At 46.6% G+C, this 22,219-nt stretch overlaps 2 protein-coding genes and 1 pseudogene across 2 annotated transcripts; all 3 read right to left on the bottom strand.

The window, feature by feature from the left end:
- Positions 1 to 1,380: 1,380 nt before the first annotated feature.
- On the bottom strand, positions 1,381 to 5,982 carry GSTK1 (glutathione S-transferase kappa 1). The gene is made up of 8 exons (XM_062188359.1): positions 5,801 to 5,982; positions 5,384 to 5,465; positions 5,081 to 5,209; positions 4,707 to 4,807; positions 4,521 to 4,556; positions 2,856 to 2,972; positions 2,389 to 2,482; positions 1,381 to 1,678 (listed from the first exon to the last, which is right to left on the bottom strand). Exons 1-8 carry the CDS (start codon positions 5,870 to 5,872, stop codon positions 1,629 to 1,631), a joined length of 681 nt encoding a protein of 226 aa, XP_062044343.1. The 5' UTR covers positions 5,873 to 5,982; the 3' UTR covers positions 1,381 to 1,628.
- Positions 5,983 to 13,312: 7,330 nt separating this feature from the next.
- On the bottom strand, positions 13,313 to 13,847 carry LOC133764124 (peptidyl-prolyl cis-trans isomerase A-like; annotated as a pseudogene).
- A 1,451-nt stretch (positions 13,848 to 15,298) lies between these two features.
- LOC133764121 (large ribosomal subunit protein eL39-like) lies at positions 15,299 to 15,523 on the bottom strand. Its single transcript, XM_062197784.1, has one exon. The coding sequence runs from the start codon at positions 15,521 to 15,523 to the stop codon at positions 15,368 to 15,370; it is 156 nt and encodes a 51-aa protein (XP_062053768.1). The 3' UTR covers positions 15,299 to 15,367.
- Between the last annotated feature and the right edge of the window lie 6,696 nt (positions 15,524 to 22,219).

The raw sequence follows: 22,219 nt of genomic DNA, 5'->3' as shown, positions 1-22,219 counted from the left end.
TCATTTATTTATTTTTATTATTTTATTTATTTGAAAGACCAAGTTATGGAAAGAAGTAAAGATGGAGAGAGAGAAGTCTTCCATCTGCTTATTCACTCCCCAGATGGCCGCAATGACCGGAGCTGAGCTGATCTAAAGACAGGAGCCAGGAGCTTCTTCCGGGTCTCCCACATGGGTGCAGGGGCCCAAGGACTTGGGCCATTTCTACTGCTTTCCCAGGCCATAGCAGAGAGCTGGATCGGAAGAGGAGCAGCTGGGACTAGAACCGGCATCCAAATGGGATACTGGTGCTGCAGGCCAGGGCTTTAACCCGCTGTGCCACAGCGCCAACCCCTATATTTTGTTTTAATTTGCCTTTTTTGTTTTTTGAAGACTAGACAACTTCCCATATTTTTATTTATATTAGCAATACAGGCGACTTCAACATGCTGTTGCACCAAAAGAAACTTCTCTTTATTTCCATTTTCCACAGACTTTTTGTACTACCTTCATACATGTCACAAAACTTTGAATAAAGGGAAGTTTTGGCAGGTAAAGGTGATTCAACATCGTGGAAGATGCTGAAATCATGGAAAAGGGGAGTACAGATGAAGACAGGCAGTCATGGGGGACTAAGGGGAAAACGGGGCATGAGATGAGAAAAGCCAAGGAAAAGGAGCAAGGGAAGAGGCCAGCCACTCCTCAGCTTCACAGCAAACCAAGGCTCTGCACCTGCCTCCCAACAGGTGTCCAGGTGCGGTTTCAGTTTCTGATCAAGGAGTATTCCCAAAGTGTCCTGAAACTCTGGGGGTTCTTATTGCTGCACAGTGGACACGGACGGAGGCAGTGACTTGGGACAAAGAACTGAGGGAATGGGAAGGCTATAGTTATTTGAAAGGAGAGGCAGGTTATACCAGGCCAGGGAGAGAAGCACTGGGCTTTTATTCCCAGGAGGTGAGTTGTGGGTCAGGGGAGGAAACTCTGAAAGGGTAAGCAGCTCCCCCAGGTCAAGGCACAGCCTTGCTCTCGTTCTGCTGGTCCGCGTGGCTGGACCCGTGTTAAACATCTGAGCACACGCCTGATCATACTGTGGTTCTGCTATCCCCTCTCGCTGAACCTCCGGGTCCCTGCCCACCTCTATCCGAGAGACAATAAATGGCAACCTGTTCAGTTACAAAGTACACTGGACTTGGTCTCCTGTCCTTGAACAGAGACCAAGGGAGCTCATGGGTGAGAGAAAGGGCTGTTTCCTGCTCCCTCCCACAGGCTGTTCAAGACAGGCAGGGGTTGGGCTGTCTGGGAGAACAGAAAGAGCTTTTCTCTCTCACCCTTAGAGCGGCCAGGACATCATGCAAGAGGAAGAACACTCCAACAACACGGAGGCACACATGGACTTGGCAATGGTTTTCCTAACAGCATAGGTTTATTCTGAGGCGAAACAGAATCTGGGGCTCTCCAAAAGGCACTTGTGAGGCACAGAAGGCAGCCACAGGACGAACGGTAGACAACTTCTCTGGCATCCCCGGGGTGGCGAGAAGACAAAGCCCAGAGGGCCACAGGGGCTACCTCTATTAGACAGAGAAGCCACGGCGGAAGAGTGGTCAGCCGAGGGCCTGCTCCTCTGAACAGTGAGCTTCCCCAGAGCAGTCTCAAAGTCTGGCACTCAGGACTGGAGGCACAGGGCCCATCCACTTCTCTCCTGGATGAAGAAATTCACAGACGATCACACACTGTTCTCAGGTGAGCTGGGTTTTCTAGAAGCCCTGTTTGGCATCAAGGACCAGAAGGGCTCCTTTGTTTCACAGGGACTTGAGGGCTATGGTTGGTGGGGAGGGCACTCCTCCCCATTCAGCTTTTATTAAAAAATGGATCTATTATTACACACACACACATACACACACACATATATATATTTCTCTCTCTGATTTTATTTATTTATTTGAAAGGCAGAGTTATACAGAGAGAAACGGAGAGAGAGAGAGAAAAACAGATCCTCCATCCATTGGTTCATTCCTCAAATGGCTACAAAGACCAGGGTTGGACCTAGCCAAAGCCAGGAGCCAGGAACTTCCTTTGGCTCTCCCACATAGCTGCAGGGTCCCAAGGACCTGAGCCATGCTCTGCTGCTTCCCGGGTGCATCAGCTGGAGTTGGATCAGAAGTGGAGCAGTTGGGACTTGAACTTGCGCCCATATGGGATGCTGGCACTGCAGATGGTGGCTTAGCCTGCTGCACCACAGCACCAGAAACCCAATTCAGCTTTGAGCAGCATGCCTGAACAAGGTCATGTTGTTGGAATAGCCAAAGACACTTTTTTTTTTTTTTGCTCTGAACCTCTTCTTCTGATCACATGGAATAGCAGGGGTGGGACTGGGATCACAGTTAGTTAGGTGTGGAACTTTTAACTTACCCAGCAGGTGTGCCAGTAACTCCATGCGGTCAGAGCCAAATAACATGTGGGTCTGGCCATCCACGTGAGCCACGGTGGTAGGTAGCCCAAAGGCCTGGAGAAAACAGTTACAGTGCAGGGAGGAAGATGATGGAGCAGGTGCTATAGGATTGGGGCTGAAGCCTTCCAGACAAGTATTGTCTGGGCTCCCAGAAGCAAAGCAGCCAGAGGTGACAGATAAAGAGGCTCCATGGCCGCAGGTGCAACTTCTGTGTCTAAGTCTCAGGTGCTTTATGCCTTCCCTCACCATCTATCCCTTTCCCTTCCTCCCTCTAGGCTCAGGCAGAAGATGAGGAAGGGGAGGGGTGTCTGGGGACACAGGGAGACACAGGCTGGGAAGGGGCCTTTTGGACAGCAAAGCGGGACACAGCCACGAGAGTCTGTCTCTATCTTCAGGGTGCGGGTTGGGAACACACACAGCTGCTCACCCCGTATCTGCAGGCTGCCTCCGTGGTCTCCCTGAGCTGGTTCTTCACCTGCGGTGTGGATATCTTCTCTAGCAGTGCTCGGGCGTCTTCTGCAGACAGACCAGCCCTCTCTGCAGCCTGAGGGGAGGCAGCGGGAAGACAGCTATGTCAGCGTTTGGGGCCTGGGAGCTCTGGAGAAAACTCTGGGGTTCCCATCTCCAAACTAAAGTATTTCTGGCATTGCCTTCATCTGCCACAAGGGTGGATCTCTTCCTTCAGCCCAAACCTTCAATGAGTGGATGTAGCAGAGGGTAGAGTCACTCACAGAAACTGGATGTGGGGTCTTGGGGAACAGCTAGCCTGACTGCTTCCTTTCACAAATGACTACAGTGGGAGGGGACACATTTCTTGTTCAGAGGTACAGAGCCTGTCTTTAGCAGAGCCCATGCTAGAAGCCAGGTTCCTAGAATTCAAGTCCAGGGCACTTTCTTTCCTATTTTAGAATTCTGTAGTCCCTCATGCTGTTCTGAACCAAGGGCCGGGCCCTAATCCCAGGAAATATCCTGGGGCCTCACAAGGATCCACAAGGCTGCAGCCACCTGCCTGGCTTCCAGGGAATGACAAGGCTTCAGTTAGGGCTTGTTGCTAACTCGGGGCTCAATGGTTCTCCGCCTTGGCTGGCCATGAGGATCTCCTGGGGCAATTTGGAAATCCCGCCATGCATTCTTCCCTAGCATTTCTGCATCAGATTTTATGAGGGGGTGATGCTAACACACAGCCTCTGCAACCTGACATCCTAGACCTGCAGGGGGATGCACACAGCCATGCAGTCCATGCCAGTGAGGCTACATGACCCGGCTAAATGAGGATCGTGTCCCAGACCACGTGTTCAACAATGGATAAAGGGATTGGTCAGGGACACAAAAAGAAGGCCAGAATGAAAGGCCGTGCAGAATGGAGAACTATACCTTCAAAGAATGAAAAGTGGCATGGCAAATGATTATTATGTAAAAAGCAGATTAAAATTTACATATACAGTCAATGCAGGAAATGACACTGGAAGATGTATCAGCCAGTTTTTGTACATGTAACTTTCATGTGATATGACATTTTATATATTGAAATTGAATGTGTGCCACTGTTTTTTATAAACTGGAGGAAGAATATTGTAATGCATTGCCTGACTTAATCCCAAAGAAAAACTCAGTTTTTATGCTTCTGTCTTTGGCTGGTGGACAGTCAGTGTTCAGAGCTCATTCCAAGTGTTCTCACTCAGCTTCTGCACTGTTCTCTCATGGTCAGTTATCTGTTTTGGTTTTAGCCTATTTTTAGTCTCCTGCTTTCTTTTTGCCTGTGTTAGTGATGTTTTTGTTGGAGGGCTTGGACACTCGTGAATCCATCTCTTCCCATCTGGGGCTTCTATAATCATGTCTCTCACTGACTTCTTGTATAAAATAAATGCAACTCCTATATTCCCCCCTTTTTTCTACCTCCCTTTCCAACCGTGAACTAGTCTTTTGAGAATTCTCTTCGTTCCAAATTTTCAGTAATTTCTAAATTAAACAGAGATATGCTTTCTTCCCAAATAACTGTGACCTCTGCCATGACACATTAAATATATTTGAGGGTTTCCTTTCCCCCAAACAACTCTGTATAGCAGCATTGGTTTATGGACAAGACACTCACCGCCAGGATGCTCTGGGGCTCCGTGATGTCTTCATCCTGGGAAGAAGAGAACAGTCAGCAGGAAAGGGGTGGAGCAGAAGGCTGAGAACAGGGGAGGGAGGGTCATGATTTTCAGAAATGGTCTGGCGAGGGTCAGGGATTCCCCAGTCTCCCTCCCCCAGGTGGATCCCAGAGCCCGGCCCTCACCCGTGACCAGACGCGCATCCACAGCTCTCTGGACACCTTCTCCAGCATCTCTGGGCGTTGCATGCTCAAGGCAGTGAGGAATCGCATGGCAGACACACTTCCTGTGGGCAGAGACACCCCAGGAGTGCTGATGGGGGAACACCTCCCTTGTCTTCATGTCCCCCCAGGCTCAGCTGCCAAGGCCTCTCACCCAGGCTTATCAGGATTGCTTTGTCCTGCTGCTCCTCCCTGCTGCGTCCCTACAACCTGCATCTCCCCCAGCTGAGCTGTCCCGACCACGCTCCATCTAACGTAGTCTCCCAGGCCCCCGCTTCCTCCCTTCTCCCAGTGCTCTGCCTTCGACTCGATTCCCGCGTGCATCCCGCCCTCTTCACCTTTTTCAAGAATCACAGAGAAGAAATCCTTTGGGAATCGGACGGGGACTTGGAAATGCTCTCCCTGGAGCCTCAGGTCACTTCTCAAGTATTTTCCTTTTCGAGGCACCATCGCTGGAGGCTTGTTTCCTGCCATTGGAGTTAAGACAGCTTGGTGAGAAGACCTGAGCGCCCCGGGCGCCGAGGAACCCCCCCCTGGGTCTCAGGCAGGGGACACCCAGCTAGCCGCAGGCCAGCCGAGGACGGCTCCCTGGGCCACTGGGCCACTGCCCCCAGCCCCGCTGCCCAGAGGCCTCTTCCTACCGCTGTCTCTCATGATCCCTGCAATGAGGGCGGGCCGCAGCTGCAGCTGCACGTTCCAGAGCTTCTGATACCGGCACAGCACCTGCGGGCAGGGAGGGCCAGTGTGTCGGACAGGCCGGCGGGGGCAGCCGATCCGCTCAGGCCCCGCGCGGAGCCCGCTTCCCGGGGCGCCCTGCAACCCTCCTCCCACTCCTGGAGACGCACTCCAGGACCCAGGCGCGGGGGGCGCTTCCCACTGCTCCTGACCCCAACGTTGACGGGGGACAGGGGCTGGCGTGGCCTCTCCATCCGCTGGAGCTGCACGTGGGGAGCTACATCCTCTCAGGATGTAAAGGCTCATCTTGGCACCGGGCTGTACCCTGCACGACAGCGCACTGCGACCGGGACCCTCCCTGTGCCCTCGCCCCCGCGGGTCACCTCGAAGCCCAGCCAGGAGTAGGGGGACAGCACATCGTAGAAGAGCTCCACGGTGCGCGGCGGGGGCCCCATGCTGCAGCTCCAGGCCGGTCAAGGCCAGAGCCAAGACCACGGTGACGCGATTACAGGTCGGAAAGATGGACCGTGAGTCCAGTCTTTGGAGCCTGGCGGGCCCCGCCCCGCTTCCCGGCCTGCCCGGGCGCACCGCCCCCGGCGCTGGCTGCGCAGCCGCAGTCGCGAGAAACTGCCCAGGGCCCAGCCTGGAGGCGGGGCGGGGGCCGAGGGTGAACTGGGCGTGAGGCGGGTCCCGAGGGTGGGTGGGCCGTGAAGTGGGGCCCTAGGGTGGGCGGGGCGTGAGGTGGGCCGAGGGCGGGGCCGAGCGGGAGGTGGGGCCGGGGACGGGGCCGGGGGCGGGGCGAGCCGCAGGTGTCCCGCCGGGGCGCGGAAGGAGCTCACCCGGCCCTGGAGCAGGTGTGGCTAGCGGGACTCCAGGCACCTGGCTGGCCGCCCTGTTCTGGGGTGGATGCAGGGTCGCAGACGGGGTCTGAGCGTCGTGCAGCGCAGCCCAGGTCGCTGTGCCCCTTGGGCAGGCCCCTGGCCCCCTGTGCACCTCATAGCGTCCATCTGGCCTGCACATGGGGCTGCACACCACCCAGGTCAGGTGCAGTTCTGAGGATCAGAGGGGCTGCAGTAACCGTCGCCTACTAGGACTGCGCCTTGGTAGCTGCGTGAAGGGCTTGGGAGGGGCAGAGTAAGACGTTCCCAAGTTACAGATTTCTTGGGGTTCCTGTCTCAGAGCTTGGCGCAGTGCCGGTGACGATACAGTTGTCCCCACTTAACCCGGGGTTTGCATTCTGAGGCCACAGGACAGACCTGAAATCCCAGAGTCCTAACCGTGTATGAGTACAAAATACCTTTTCTCCTAAAGGTCCGTGCCTTTAGGAGAGATCACCAACAATAACTAGTAGAGTACTTAAAACAGTATACCAGGGCCCGGTGCTGTGGTGTAGCGGGTAAAGTTGCCGCCTGCAGTGCCAGCATCCCATATGGGCACTGGTTCAAGTCCCGGCTGCTCACTTCTGATCCAGCTCTCTGCTATGGTGTGGGAAAGCAGTGGAAGATGGCCCAAGTCCTTGGGCCTCTGCACCCGTGTAGGAGACCCAGAAGAAGCTCCTGGCTGCAGATTGGCCCAGCTCCTGGCCGTTGAGGCCATTTAGGGAGTGAACCAGAAGATGAAAGACCTCTCTGTCTTTCTCTCTCTGCTCTTTGTAACTTTGTCTTTCAAATAAATAAATATATCCTTAAAAAAATAGTTTCAGAAGCTCCAGACATTACAAGGCATAGACAAATCAATTTTTTGAATTTTCATTTTTTGCTGCTCATTTAATGCACATGCCAATGATATCATTAGAGACATTGCTTGACAGAGCAGGTTGCAGCACTGGAACATATTTTTTAAGCTTGCTGTGGATTTCTGGAAGCTCCACCTCTGTATCTTTCTTCTTCAGCTCAGTCTAGGAGGATTGACTGGGTCTATACTAGTGCCCATTGCTTACAGTTTTAATATCCACTTTCACTACCCTGTGAGCTATTGGGGCCTGAAAATATTAATAAATGAAAAGCCTAACAGCTCATAGGCCTTAAATGATGAGCCACTGTGAGCAGCATCCTTCTGGGATGTGAATCACCCTTTGTCCAGATATCCAGACTCTATACCCTGGACACCACTAGTCATTCACAATCTGTAGCAACTACCAGGACCACAGAAGAGCTCGAGTTCAAGTAACTCCTATCTTACTGGCTTCAAAATTCAACCTTTCAGTATACTTAAAAAATATGTATTTATTTATAAATAAATAACTCTGAAAGGCAGAGTTACAGAGAGAAAGAGAGAGGTCTTCCATCCTCTGGTTCATTCCCCTGATGACCAGAGCTAAGCTGATCTGAAGCCAGGAGCCAGGAGCTTCCTACAGGTCTCCCACATGGGTGCAGGAGCCCAAGGATTTGGGCCATCTTCTACTGCTATCCCACGCCATAGCAGAGAGCTGGATTGGAAGAGGAGCAGCCAGGACTAGAACCAGCGCCCATATGGGATTCCAGCGTCACAGGCAGAGGCTTAACCCACTACGCCACAGCGCCGGCCCTCTTGTTGATACTTGACCTTGAAACTTTGAACAGTATTGGTCAGCTAGTTTGTGTCTCATCTTCAGAATTAGATTGGAGTCATGGATGTTCAGGAAGAATATGATAAAAGTACAATGCTCTTCTCCCAGCATCATATCGAGGGTCAGTGGTATCAAACTGGCTCATCACTGGAACTGTTAACCATGATCCCTTGGTTCAGGTGGAGGAGCAACTGCCGAGTCACCATTGGCCCTTTTCCATACTCTATTCTTTGGTAGGGAATCACCCAGTACAGTCTACACTGGGTGAGGATGGGAGTTGCGGAGATGAAATCCACCTTCTGGGGGGAAGCATATGAAAGAATTTATAGATGTGTAAAAACCACCTAGTAATGAAGAAATACCTGGGGAGGTGAGACTTTGAGGTTATGCAAGTATTCCACGGCTCCTTCAATTTTCATTACCAGTGTTACCATGCCTCAGTGGATCCTGCCTGGTTCAAATGGTGATTTTCCATTTCCTTTGTTTCTTCTAATTTAATAAATGGAACCCTTCTGAAAGGAGAATTGTTCTATAGAGAAGCACAGGCAGAGAGAGAGAGAGCAAGAGCGAGAGAGAGAGAGAAAGAGAGAGATCTTCCACCCTCTGATTCACTCCCTAAATGGCCACAATAGCCAGAGCTGGGCCAATCCAAAGCCAGGAGCCAGGAGCTTCTTCTGGGTCTCCCACATGGGTGCAGGGGCCATCCTCCACTGCTTTCACAGGCTCATTAGTAGGGAGTTGGATTGGAAGTGAAGCAGTTGGGACACGAACCTAGTGCCCATAAGGGATGCTGGCAATGCGGACAGTGGCTTTACCCACTACACCACATATCCAGCTCCTTTATTTAATTTTTAATCAATTTTTATATTAGTATTAAATCATATTTAAGTATCCTGAAATTGTAGAGTACTGATTTGAGTCTATATAAGCTGGCTCCATATTCTATTATTGCTCTCATTAATTATCATTATTATGGGCACTATTTTGCATAATATGGAGTAGGAAGAACAGCAACATTAAAATATACACACCTCTATGTGGTATTGTCATTGTGTTGCTGCGGGGGTAGCCAGTGTTTAAAGATAAGCTGTAGCAAAATTAAGTTTAACAGAATTTAGTGGACGAAGAATGGCATTAATCAGGCAGTACTTAGACTAGAAAAGATTTGGAGAATTCTCTTCTGAAACATGGGCAGTGAGTATTTATAGACTGAACAGGGGAGTTAAGCATAGAAATAGCTTGATAGGCTAGAGCCAGGTGTGTGCCCTTATCTGGACATGATCTAATCAGTTAACTGCCTCTGATTGGCTGAAGCTTGGCTGCTTGTGATTGACTGAGACCCAACACTCTGTTAGGAAAATGAGACTCCTAAATAAAGTTTCAGTTTGTTTATGTACTAGGTTAGGCCACCATCCTTTTCATAGGAACTCAAAGTACAAAGACTGCTTTAGGCCAATGGCCTCCTGGTCATTTAACTTAATCCTAGATACTCAGTAGAGCTGTTGAAATAAGAAATAGTGTCGTAAGCAAGTTATTTAAAGTAACAACAGAACCCAGTAGAGGAGCTAAACATGACAAAATTATCACACATTGAAGGAGGGGCAAAGAGGTGGTGAATGCAAACCAAATCCTCACCTTCAAGATGAGCCAGCGATGTCATCTGCACGTGACACTGAAGTGACACCTTGACAGTAGGGACTCCATTTTGGGAAGGTGACCCCCCCACACCATGAGACTCTGGTCTGAAACTGTTACCGGAGAAATTGCAGGGTTCTTGTCTTCGCGCAAGAAAGAATTCAGGGGTGAGACAGAGAGTAGTGGGAGGTAAAAGTAGCAAAGTTTATTAGGGTAGGGACATCCGTAAAAAAACGGATGGGCACCTCTCCAGACAGGACCTGAGAGAGAGTGCCCAGTCTACATTTAGGCTGGGGTTTTTAAAGAAGTAGGTCTTTGTCTTTACATGCTCCCATCTGGAAAGAAAGACTTAATGGATGTAAATATTAAGTAAGAAGCTTCTTCCTGTGGAAGGTCTGAAACAAAGGACTTTATGGATGCAAATGTTGTCGGACAGGAGAAAGGTAGCAGGGTGTTTGAGATGCAGATACTGGGCTGCACCTGGGAGATCGTGGAAGATTTGTCAGGCAGGAAGCAGGAGGGGTGAGGGCCTCCACCTGGCAGGTTATCAGGTAGAAGGGGGCAGGGCAGGCAGGATGTGAAATCTGGGCTTCCCCTGAAACATTGTTAGGATGACTTTGAGATGCAGATGCATATAGATGTCTTCTCTTTAGGCCTGTCACACACACATAAGCTCATAACTGACTTCCTACCTAACAAAACTATGCTCTAAAACAGTTGGACAATAGCAGTCTACTACATCACACTTGGCAGAGCGTAGAAACCCCCTAGAATGATCACTCAAGCTTGGCAGTGGATAGGCTGCACCTGGGTTAATGATAAAAATGTAATTTGTCTATGTCCTACATATGATTAAAACCAATACCTGGATTAATGAAAAGATTATAATTGGAATTGTTAAGATTGTAACTGGTATTGTCAAGATTATAATTGATACTAGTTTCACATAGGTTTTAGGTCAGCTTGACCCCAGTAACCATGTATTCCCCCTTGATCCTAGCAACCATGTATTCCCTTCCCGATTTTGCAGTTTTTGCCTTTATAAACCCTGTTGCTTTGGGCTTCAGGGTCGAGAGTTCTTTAGGGCATGAGCCCACTCTCCATCACCGGCAGTAAAGGACCATTAAATTTTATCAATGTGTGCTGCTCCTTTGTTTACACTCGCTCAGGTACAACAAAACCTCAATAAGCAGAGCTTTAATCATGTAACTTGGAATTAAATAATCGATCCTGGAAATGCTTTAAGTAAGTTTACTTTTTAAATGAGTATAAGGTGGTTTATTCAGGGGCTGGCACTATGGCATACTAGGCTAAGCCTCCATCTGTGGCGCCAGCATCCCATATGGGTGTTGGTTCATGTCCCGGCTGCTCCACTTCCAATCCAGCTCTCTGCCTATGGCCTGGGAAAGCAGTAGAAGATGGCCCAAGTGGTTAGGCCCCTGTACCCACGTGGGAGACCCAGAAGAAACTTCTGGCTCCTGGCTTTGGGTCGGCCCAGCTCCGGCCATTGTGGCCATCTGGGGAGTGAACCAGAGGATGGAAGACCTTTCTCTCTGACTCTCCCTCTCTCTGTCTCTAACTCTGACTCTCAAATAAGTAAATAAAATCTAAAAAATAAGGTGGTTTATTCAATAAATGGTATTGGAACAACTGGGAAATTTTAATGAAATGTAGTTCTTATATCTCAGACTTTACATGTGTGGGATTTCTTTTTTTAGAAAAAGATTTATTTTATTTATTTGAAAGGTGGGAGGGGGGGGTCTTCCATCCACTGGTTCACTTCCCAAATGACCACAACAGCCAGGGTTGGGCCAGGCTGAAAGCAGGAGCAAGAAGGAGCTTCTTCCAGGTCTCCCAGGTGCCCTGCAAAGGTCCAAGCACTTGGGCCATCTTCCACTGCTTCCCCAGGTGCATAAGCAGGGAGCTGGATCAGAAGTGGAGCAGCTGGGACTCGAACTGGTGCCCATATGGGGTTCTTGAGCTGCAAGCAGCAGCTTAACCCACTATGCCACTGAGCTGGCCCCCACATGAGGGATTTCTAAGTGGATCAAATATTTAATTGATAAACTAAGGAAAACCAATAAATTACCCAATGGACTTACAGAAAAAAAATTCTTCATAGTAATTCTAAACACAATCAATGCATTGAATTATGTAAAATATAAATCTGCTTGTTGAAATTGAAAAAAACTGGGAAAAATATCTACATTCATTTCACAATGAAAAAAAAAGCACACTAAGTATTCTAATGTGAAAATAGCAAAAAAAAAAAAAAAAAAAACCACATCAATGTATTAAAGGAACAGATGCCTATTGGAAAAATGGGCAAACAAACTGAACAGAATATTCACAGAAATGAACAATTAGATGACTCAAATATTTAAAACTGTTTTTATGTACTTGTGGAATTTGCCAGCTAAGACTACACTGTGATATGTTTTTGTCTATCATGTTGACAAAAATTAAAAAGTTTGATGACTCAGTGTTGGCCAAGATTCAAAGAGAGTTGTTCTCTTATGTAACTAGTGGGAATATAAATTTGTGTAACCTCTACAAAGGTGGTTTAGTAATATCTTTCTGTTTTATAAGTGCACATACCGTTTGACCCAGCATTTAAAAAAATTTATACTATAAATATGGTTGGATGCATGCATGTGATGTCCTATGAGGTTTTTTATTTTTGACAAGTAGTTATATATATTCATGGGCTACAATGTAATGTTTAAAGCATATATTAATTATGGAGTGATTAAATCAAACTAGTTAACATATCCGTTATGTCACTTATTTTCTGTGGTGAGACATTTGAAATGTACTCTCTTAGTTGTGTTGAAATATGTGATGCTCTATTTTATCTGCAGTTACCATGCTAGGTAATCAGTGTCAAAAATTTATTTTTCCTATGTTTCTACCTTTTAAAAAGCCCTTTATTTTTATTTTATTTGAAAATGAGATAGAGAGAAGAGAGAGAGAGAGAGAGAGCTCATTCTTCCATCTCACTCTTCTATCTGGTGACTCACTCCCCAAATGCCTGCAACATCCAGGTTTGGACTAGGCTGAAGCCAGGAGCTGGAATTCAATCCAGTTCTCCCACATGGTGGAAGTCACCCACAAACTTGAGCCATCACCTGCTTCTCAAGGAGTGTATTAGCAGGAAACAGGTTGGAAGCAAAGCCAGGACACGAGTCCAAGTGCTCTGACATAGGATGTGGGTATCGAAGGGGCTTCTTAACCACTGAACCAAATGCTCACCCATGTAACTCTGTTCTCCACTAGCATCTACTCATTGCTGCCCCCTCCCTGCCTCGCCCCAGCCTCTGGTTAACAACATTACTCTCCTTACTGCTGTGAGTTTGACTTTTTTAGATTTCACTTGTAAACGAGATCATGCGATATTTGTCTTTCTGTGCCTTGCTTATGTCACTTAGCATAATGTCCTCCAGGTTTATCCATGTTATAGAAAATGAAAGAATTTCTGTTCTATGGCTGAGTTCTAGTCCATTGGATATATTATGTTTTTCATCGTTTATGTTTTTATTTCATAATCATAACTTTTAACTCTGCAATTCCGCTAGACTTGGAGGGGAAGTAAGGAAAACATGGAACCAAAGACCTGCAGGGAGAGCACAATTCAGGGCGTCACGAGCAGATGGGGCGGAGGGCGCTCTCCTGAGCTAGAGGAATGCTCAGGTGGGCGAGATAAAACTCAGATGCATTAGAGTTGTTCACAGTTGGCAATGGTGATCTTCTTGCTGGTCTTGCTGTTCTCAGACCCAAAGTGCTCCATGGCTTCCACAATGCTCATGCCCTCTTTCACTCTGCCAAAGACCACATGCTTGCCATCCAACCATTCAGTCTTGGCAGTGCAGATGAAGAACCGGGAGCCGTTTGTGTTGGGCCCAGCGTTTGCCATGGACAAGATGCCAGGACCTGTGTGCTTCAGCAGGAAGTTCTCATCCTCGAACTTCTCTCCGTAGATGGACTTGCCGCCGGTGCCATTGTGGTGTGTGAAGTCACCACCCTGGCACATAAACCCTGGAATAATCCTGTGAAAGCAGGAACCCTTATAACCGAATCCTTTCTCTCCGGTGCTCAGAGCACGGAAGTTTTCTGCTGTCTTTGGAACTTTGTCTGCAAATAGCTCGAAGGAGACGCGGCCCAAAGGCTCCCGTCGACGGCGATGTCGAAGAACACGGTGGGGTTGACCATGGCTGACGGAGAGCAGCTGCGGGCGACAACGGCGTCTGCAAAGCTGGATATATTATTTTGATTCCTTTATCCACTCATCCTTTGCTGGACACTTAGGCTGATTCCATATACTGGCTATTGCGAATCATGCTGTAATGAACATGAGAGTGAACATATTGATTTATGTCCTTAGATTGTTTACCCAGAAATGGCATTGCTGGATCGTACACTAGTTCTATTTTTGTTTTTTTTTTGAGGAACATCCATAATGGTTGTACTAGTCACATTCCCACCTACAATATACAAGGGTTGGTGTTGTTTTCATATCCTTATCAACATTTAGCTTTCATGTTTTTCACAGTAGACATTGTAACAGGAGTGAAATGATACCTGATTTTGTTTTTAAAGTGCATTTTCCTAATGATTAATGATGCTGAGTATTTTTTAATACATCTGTTGATTATTTGTATGTCCTCCTTTGAGAAATATCTATTCTTTTGCCCATTTTTGAATTGTTTATGTTATTGCTGTTAGTTGCTTGATTTCATTTTTCTATTTTAAAGATTGTCTTTATTAGATGTGTGGTTTGCAAGTATTTTTCTCCCACTCTGTGTGCTGTCTTTTCACTCAGTTTATTGTTTCCTTTGCTGTGCAGAAGCTTTCTGGTTTGATCAAATTGCATATTTTTCTGATAATCCTGTGCATATCAATGTCACAGAGATTTCCCTCTATATTTTCTTACTGTAGTTTTACAACTATAGGTCTATAATATAGATCTTTAACCTCTTTTTAGTTGCTTTTTGTATATAATGTGAGATATGAATCTAATTTCTTTCTTCTGTGTGTGGATATCTAATTTACCAACACAAATTTTGACAAAACCGTCTTTTCTCCATTGTGTGTTCTTGATGTACTTGTTAAAAATTAAATTGTCCATAAATACACAGTTTTGTTTCTGGGCTCTCTGTCTTATTGCATTGATTGATGTATTTGCTTTTATGCAAATACCATACTGTTTTACTAGTATAATTTTTTTTGTGTATTTTGATGTCATGTACAGTGAAGCTTTCAGCTTTTTTTTTCCTTTTTTGTCCAATTCTTTGGTTTATTTTGGATCTATTATGGTTCTATAAGAAGTTAAAGATTTTTTCCCAATTTCTGTGAAAAATAATATTGGAATTGTGATCGACATTGCATTGAATTTATAAATTGCTTTGGCAAGTATGGACATTTTAATATCAGTTCTTCCAATCTTTGAATGTGGGACAACATTTCATTTATTTGTGTCTTCTTCAATAATAAAACACCACTTGTATTATGCAAACCTTAATTGCCTTGACAATATCCTGTAATTCTCATAGGCTTTCTTCATTCTTTTTTTTTTTTTATCTTTTTGCTGTTCTGACTGGATAATTTTTTTTTTTCAAAAGGTCTCACATATTTATTACTGAACCAGCCCACTGGTCACAGCCCTAATCAAACATGTCCAGCTGTCCAGATGATGGTGACATCTTCAGCTTGATGTGATGATAGTGACATTAAGACAGAAGAAATGTGCGCGCCATTCAAGTGCAATTCCTTATAGACCCAGCTTGGTTCTTCTCCAATGTCTCCTCTTGGAGTTATACCTGATTTTATTATCAGCTTTCATACGAATCCATTGTGGAATGGGGCTGTTTTGTTTTTGTTTTTTGGCCAGGAACCTCTTGATTCTGAAGGTCTTGTGAGACGACATGGCGAGGGGGAGTCAGGGACACCCACCACGATGGCGGAGGAAAGGAGAAAGGAAGGCTGCTGACTGGATAATTTTTTTAAAAAGATTTATTTTATTTATTTGGAAGACAAAGTTACAGAGAGAGAGAGAGAGAGAGAGAGAGTCTTCCATTGCTGGTTCACTCCCCAAATGGCTGCAACAGCCGGAGCTGAGCCGATCCGAAGCCAAGAGCCAGGAGCTTCCTATGAGTCTCCCACGTGGGTGCAGGGGCTAAGGACCTGGGCCATCTTCCACTGCTTTCCCAGATGCTTTAGTAGGGAGTGGGGTTGGAAGTGGAGCAGCCAGGAGTTGAACCAGCGCCCACATGGGATGCCAGCGCTGCAGGCCAGGGCTTTAACCCTCTGTGCCAAGCACCAGCCCCTGACTGGACAATTTGAAGTATCTTGTCCTGATGTCTTCTGTTTGAGTCAGCTATTGAAGTATTCTACTGATTTTTTCACTTCAGTTACTATATTCTTCATGTCCAAGGTTTTTAACTTTTTAAAATGTATCATTTTGATTTGTTTGTGTACTGTTTTCCAAATTTTATTTTCTTGTAATTTTTTGAATTTTTAAAGAAGACTATTTTGAATTCCTTGTCAGCAATTTTTCAGTAATCATTTTTTTTTTTAAAAAGGTCCATTATTGGAGATTTTTAAGTTTCTTCTGGGGGTGTCATAATTCAGTGACCCATTGTAATCCTATGACCTTACATTGCTATCTGCACATTTTGTAGCTTTTCTGGCCTTTAAAGGTCTTCTTTGTTGGAGATAGACCTTCATTACATAGTATCACCTAGGATTACAGATGGGTCAGCTGATGGTGACCATGGTGTTGATTTCTCCAGCTGGACACAGCTTCCTGTGCTCTGAGGTTAGGTGGGGCTTCTCTGCTTCCGGGTCTGCTGAGACCACTGGCTGAATTCCGTAGTCAAGAGGAGCTGTGGCTTGGCTCTGCAATCTCCTCTGATTGGGTGAAGCTGTGTTCCCCAGATGGTTAACATTGCTGTTTTGAATCGGTAGTGAACAGGGCTGCAGGCTGGGCTCCGAGGTTGGGTGAGAACTCTGGAGTTGCAGTTTGATGGCTCAGGGGTGACAATACCAGAGGCTATGCTCTGCAGATTTGCACAGATGTGGGCTTGTTTCCCTGCCCAGGCACAGGGTGGAAATTCAGGCTGGACTCCACAGTGCGGCAGGATCACCTCGTGACCACCAGGGTCACGTGGGGCCAGATTCTTTACCCTGTAGATATGTGGGGACACAGGCTTGTCTCCAGTGAGATAACTTAATACAGTATCTGTAATAGATTGGAAACTGCCTAACTGTTCCTCTTTTTGGGACAAATTAAATGTATCAATATTTAAAGTATTTAACAACTTTGAAAATAATTTAAAAGCTCCTTTTATATTAATATTGGATGATATCACATATATTGATTATATGTTATATACATCATATATGAGGGGACTCAAAAGTTTGTGAAAAATGTAATTAAAAGTAAGCTTATTTTGGTGCAGAGAAACTTGAAATTCTTGATATACATTTTCCACAAGCTTTTTGAAGATCCACATCTATTAATTAGTGAAGAATCAAGATATAAAAGCGTTAATCATTATTAAGGGTTAAAAGAGACCGTAAGCATTTGAGTACACATGTACGAATCTATGCGTACTGATATTGTTGAATGGAGTGGAGAGGCCAAGACCTGAACACGTGGCTTACTTTGAGAAGGGAAGCTAGGTATTGACAGGGTAGGAGGGAGAGTTTTCTTTGTATGTATTATTTCCCTTTTTTTTTTTTTTTTGACCCATGAGAATAAATTATTCACCCAGAAAGAAAGACAGATATGAGGGAAGGAAGGAGGGAGGAATGGGGGTAGGAAAGGATGGTGAGAGAAAGAAGGAAGAAAAAGTAATAAAGGAAGGAAGAAAGCTGACCTTTGGGGGTCTGGTGGTACAGTGCAGCAAGTGACGCCACCGCCTAGGCATCCAGCATCCCACATGGGCACCGGTGCCTGGTAAAGAAACAGGATGGTCCAAGTGCTTTGGCCCCTGCCATGCATGTAGGAGACATGGGTGGAGTTCCAGGCTCCTAGCTTTGGCCTGTTGGGACCATTTGGGGAATGAACAAACCGATGGAAGATATCTCTCTCTGTCTCTGCCTCTCTTTCTGTAATTCAGTCTTTTAAATAAATTAAAAAAAAAATAAAGAAGTTGACTTTAGGAACTCTTACTGGCAGAAGAGAGAGGGGTTTTGAAGGAGACTTATGATTTATTATAATTTTTTAAAACATTTACTTATTTATTTGAAAGTCAGAGCTACACACAGAGAGAAGGAGAGGCAGAGAGAAAGAGAGAGATAGAGGGAGAGGTCTTCCATCCGCTGGTTTACTCCCCAGTTGGCCACAACAGCCAGAGCTGCACTGATCTGAAGTCAGGAGCCAGGAGCTTCTTCTGGGTCTCCCACACAGGTGCAGGGGCCCAAGGACCTAGGCCATCTTCTACTGCTTTTCCAGGCTATAGGAAAGAGCTGGATTGGAAGTAGAGCAGCCAGGACTTGAACTGGAGCCCATAGGGGATGCCAGCACTGCAGGCAGTGACTTTACCTGCTGTGCCACAGCCCTGGCCCAGATTTATTATCATTTGAACATTTTGATCTTTAAAAAATGTCAATCATGAAAGCAATGTAGCCATATGTGTGCATACTGTTAATATGTAATATTTGCCAAGACACAATTGAGTGTTTACATCACTGGTTCTCAAAACTTGACATTTCCTTAGGGATTTACCAAGGTTATGCGAGATTCCTTAAGAAACCATACCAGGATGTAGGAAAGTGAAGTTGTCTTTATTGTAGTTCTAACCTTGGATATGTTCAATTAGAAGAGATAAACTTTGACAAACCAGAGTACTTTTAATATGATTAATAACAAATTTACCTGGAACATCTCACCGTTCATCAGGAAATACTGGTGTGACAACATTGAAACTGGATACAGCTGGTATATGCTATAATTACTTCCTTATAAAGTATGCATGCATGGACAAAAACAAAAGCAAATGAAAAAAGAAAATTGCTGTCTTAGGGATCATGCCTAAATTGTCTTAATCACTCTCTTTAAGTCCTTGATAATGCTCATATATATATTTTTCTTTTTTTCTAAAACAGCTTTTCTGGCTGGTAACTGACACACTATAAACTGTGCATATGTAAAGTGTATCCCTTGATAAGTTTTGAGATGTGTATACTATGAAACAGTCACTCTAATCAAGATAGGGAACATTAATATCACTCCCACAAGTTTCCACATGGGATTTCTCCTCTTCCACCCCTTCCTGACCTCCATCTGAAAACGCCCAGTGATCTACTAAGCTTGTAGATAATGGTTTTTTGTATGTTAAAAATCTTCATGTTCCAAGACCAGTTTTACAAGGCAGAATGTTTCACCCTGTCACCCGCTGGGAGGTCGATGCCTGGAGGCTGGAGTGGAGTTTTATTGGGGTTGATTTTATGATCGCCAGCTGTGGACAAGAAGGAATGAGAAGGAACAGGAGGGGACAGGACCAAGCTGAGGAAGAAACTGGGCCCACAAGGAAGCCGGGTTGGTTCTTCAGAGTCGGATGGGTTGGCTGGCTCTCTCCTCTCCCTCTCAGGATCCGTTCACAGGATATGAGCTGGGACAGGGACCTGACCTTGGCTGAGGTGCTGGGGACTGTCTCCTGGGTGGGCTGATAGCAGGAGAGCCTGTGTAGAACATCACAGTGCTCCTTGTTGTGATAATCCTAGTATTTCTCCCCTCCCCCAAAGTTCCATGAAAGTAATATTGTTAGGGAAACAAAGTTCAAATATGGGAAAGCAAAGGATGGAGAAGTGTCTTTAGAGATTGTTTTAGAATTTGAAATGCTAATGAGGATAATGCTTAAATTGACATCCATAAAGGATTCCTCTGTCGTTAATTCACACTTCCCTTTATTTCAACTAGTGCAGGATTTCTTGGCCTCAGGACCATTAACACTTTTTTTTTTTAAAGATGTATTTATTTATTTGAAAGACAAATTTATAGAGAGGCAGAGGCAAAGAGAGATAGATCTTCCATCCACTGGTTCACTCCCTAAATGGCTGCAACACCAGGAGCTGTGCTGAACCGAAGCCAGGAGCCAGGATCTTCTTCTGGGTTTCCTACGTGGGTATAGGGGCCCAAGAACTTGGGCCATCTTCTACTGTTTTCCTAGGCCATAGCAGAGAGCTGGATTAGAAGTGGGCAGCCGGGACTTGAACCAGTGCCCATATGGGCACCTGCAGTGCCGGCTTTACCCGCTATGCCACAGCACCAGCCCTATTAACACATTTTTATTAAAAAAGATTTATTTATTTATTTGTTTTAAAAGCAGAGTTACAGAGAGGGAGAGGCAGAGGCAGAGAGAGAAAGGTGGGTGGGGGAGAGAAAGAGAGAGAGAGAGAAAGAATCTTCCATCTGCTGGTTCACTACCCAAAAGGCTACAACAGCCAGGGCTTCATCTGGGTCTCCCACATGGATGTAGGGGCCCAGTTACTTGGGCCATCTTCCGCTGGTTTTCCCAGGCTATTAGAAGGGAGCTGGATCGGAAGTGGAAAAACTGGGACACAAGCTGGTGCCCGTATGGATGCCAGCACTGCAGGCAGCAGCTTTACTCACTATGCCATAGCACCGGCTCCGACCATTATCATATTGGATTAATTCTTTTTTTTTTTTTTTTTGACAGGCAGAGTGGACAGTGAGAGAGAGAGACAGAGAGAAAGGTCTTCCTTTTGCCATTGGTTCACCCTCCAATGGCCACCGCGGTAGCGCGCTGCTGCCGGCGCACCGCGCTGTTCCGATGGCAGGAGCCAGGTGCTTATCCTGGTCTCCCCTGGGGTGCAGAGCCCAAACACTTGGGCCATCCTCCACTGCACTCCCTGGCCACAGCAGAGAGCTGGCCTGGAAGAGGGGCAACCGGGACAGGATCGGTGCCCCGACTGGGACTAGAACCCGGTGTGCCGGCGCCGCAAGGCGGAGGATTAGCCTGTTGAGCCACGGCGCCGGCCGGATTAATTCTTGGTTGCAGATACCTCTAGATGCCTATAGCACCCCTCAGTACCCTAAACTGGCTGGCAGATCCAGTAGAACATGTTAAGTGTGTGTGTGTGTATGTGTGTGTGCACGTGCGTTTGGGGGGGTTAGGTGGTAGCTTTGGGATCCGCAGGAGAGAAGGCCCACACTTCCAGGAATGCAGAGTCCCTACCCACACTGCCGGGAACGAAAAGTCCTTGCCAAGGTCCCCAAGGGTGCCTAAATGTCAACCAGCGAGGGTCAGACATGCCTCAATCTTTTTTTTAGAATTAAATTTTTTTTATGACAGGTAGAGTTATAGACAGTGAGAGAGAGAGACAGAGAGAAAGATCTTCCTCTTTCTGTTGGTTCACTCCCTAAATGGCCACTGCGGCCGGCGCTGCGCCGATCCGAAGCCAGGAGCCAGGTGCTTCCTCCTGGTCTCCCATGCGGGTGCAGGGCCCAAGCATTTGGGGCATCCTCCACTGCCCTCCCGGGCCACAGCAGAGAACTGGACTGGAAGAGGAGCAACCCGGACAGAATCTGGCACCCCAATGGGGACTAGAACCTGGGGTGCCAGCACCGCAGGTGGGGGATTAGCTAAGTGAGCCATGGTGCCAGCCCCATAGACACACCTCAATCTTTAACCCCCACGCCCTGTATCTACAAAAGGAACCCTCCCAACCTCTGACATGGTATTTGCCACCACCACCCGCCCCGTTGGGACCGGTGAACCTCGCCCAGGAGTGGACTCCCAATAAAAGCTTGTAAATTAATTGATTCATCTGGCTGGGAAGATTTGTTACGCACTGGACACTTTGTATTAGGGACAGTAAGAAAGATTCAGGAAGAGCTTTTCAAGCAAGGTGATTCCAAACAGCCTTGAAGGGCAGGTAGGAACTAGACCGCTGAGTGTGCCCTAGACTGGGTGTCTTATAAAGCACACAGACTTACTGCTTGCCATTCTGGAGGTAGAGAATTCTGAGATCAAGGTGCCAGCAGGGTTGGTGTCTGGGGAGGACCCACCTCCTGGCTCCCAGACAGCTACTTTTTCCTGTGTCCTCACAAAGTGGAAGGGACTAAGCTTCTCTGTGGGCCTTTTTGTCTCCCTCCAAATATTTATTTATGTATTTGTAAGGAATACTGACCGAGAGATAGAGAGCGATAGTGATAGAGATTGAGTTGGAGAGAGTTTTCATCTGTTGGTTTACTCCCCAAATGGCCATAACCAGCCCTGGTTGACCAGGAGGCTAGAACACCAACCAGGCCTCCCACATAGGTGGCTGGGGCCCAAGCACTTGGGTCACCTTCTGTTGCTTTTCCAGGAACATTAGCAGGGAGCTGGATCAGAAGAAGCATCACTCAGAAATGGGACGATGATGTTGTAAATGGGGGCTTATCCTACTGTACTGCAATACCACGGGGCATCTTTCAAAAAGTCACTGATTTCTCATTTATAAGGATGCTGCCCTCATAACCTAATCGTTGTGTAAAGGTTTCACCTCCCATTGTCATCAGAATGGGGATTGGAATTTCAACATATGAGTGTGTGTGTGTGTGTGTGTGGAGGGACATAGCATTCAGTTTACAGCATAGAGGGAGGGCAGGTGT

This window comes from Lepus europaeus, chromosome 1 (genome assembly GCF_033115175.1).
Source record: "Lepus europaeus isolate LE1 chromosome 1, mLepTim1.pri, whole genome shotgun sequence".
Classification (NCBI taxonomy): domain Eukaryota; kingdom Metazoa; phylum Chordata; class Mammalia; order Lagomorpha; family Leporidae; genus Lepus; species Lepus europaeus.
Note: the sequence above shows the minus strand (reverse complement) of the source record. Positions and strands in the feature narration are given on the sequence as shown.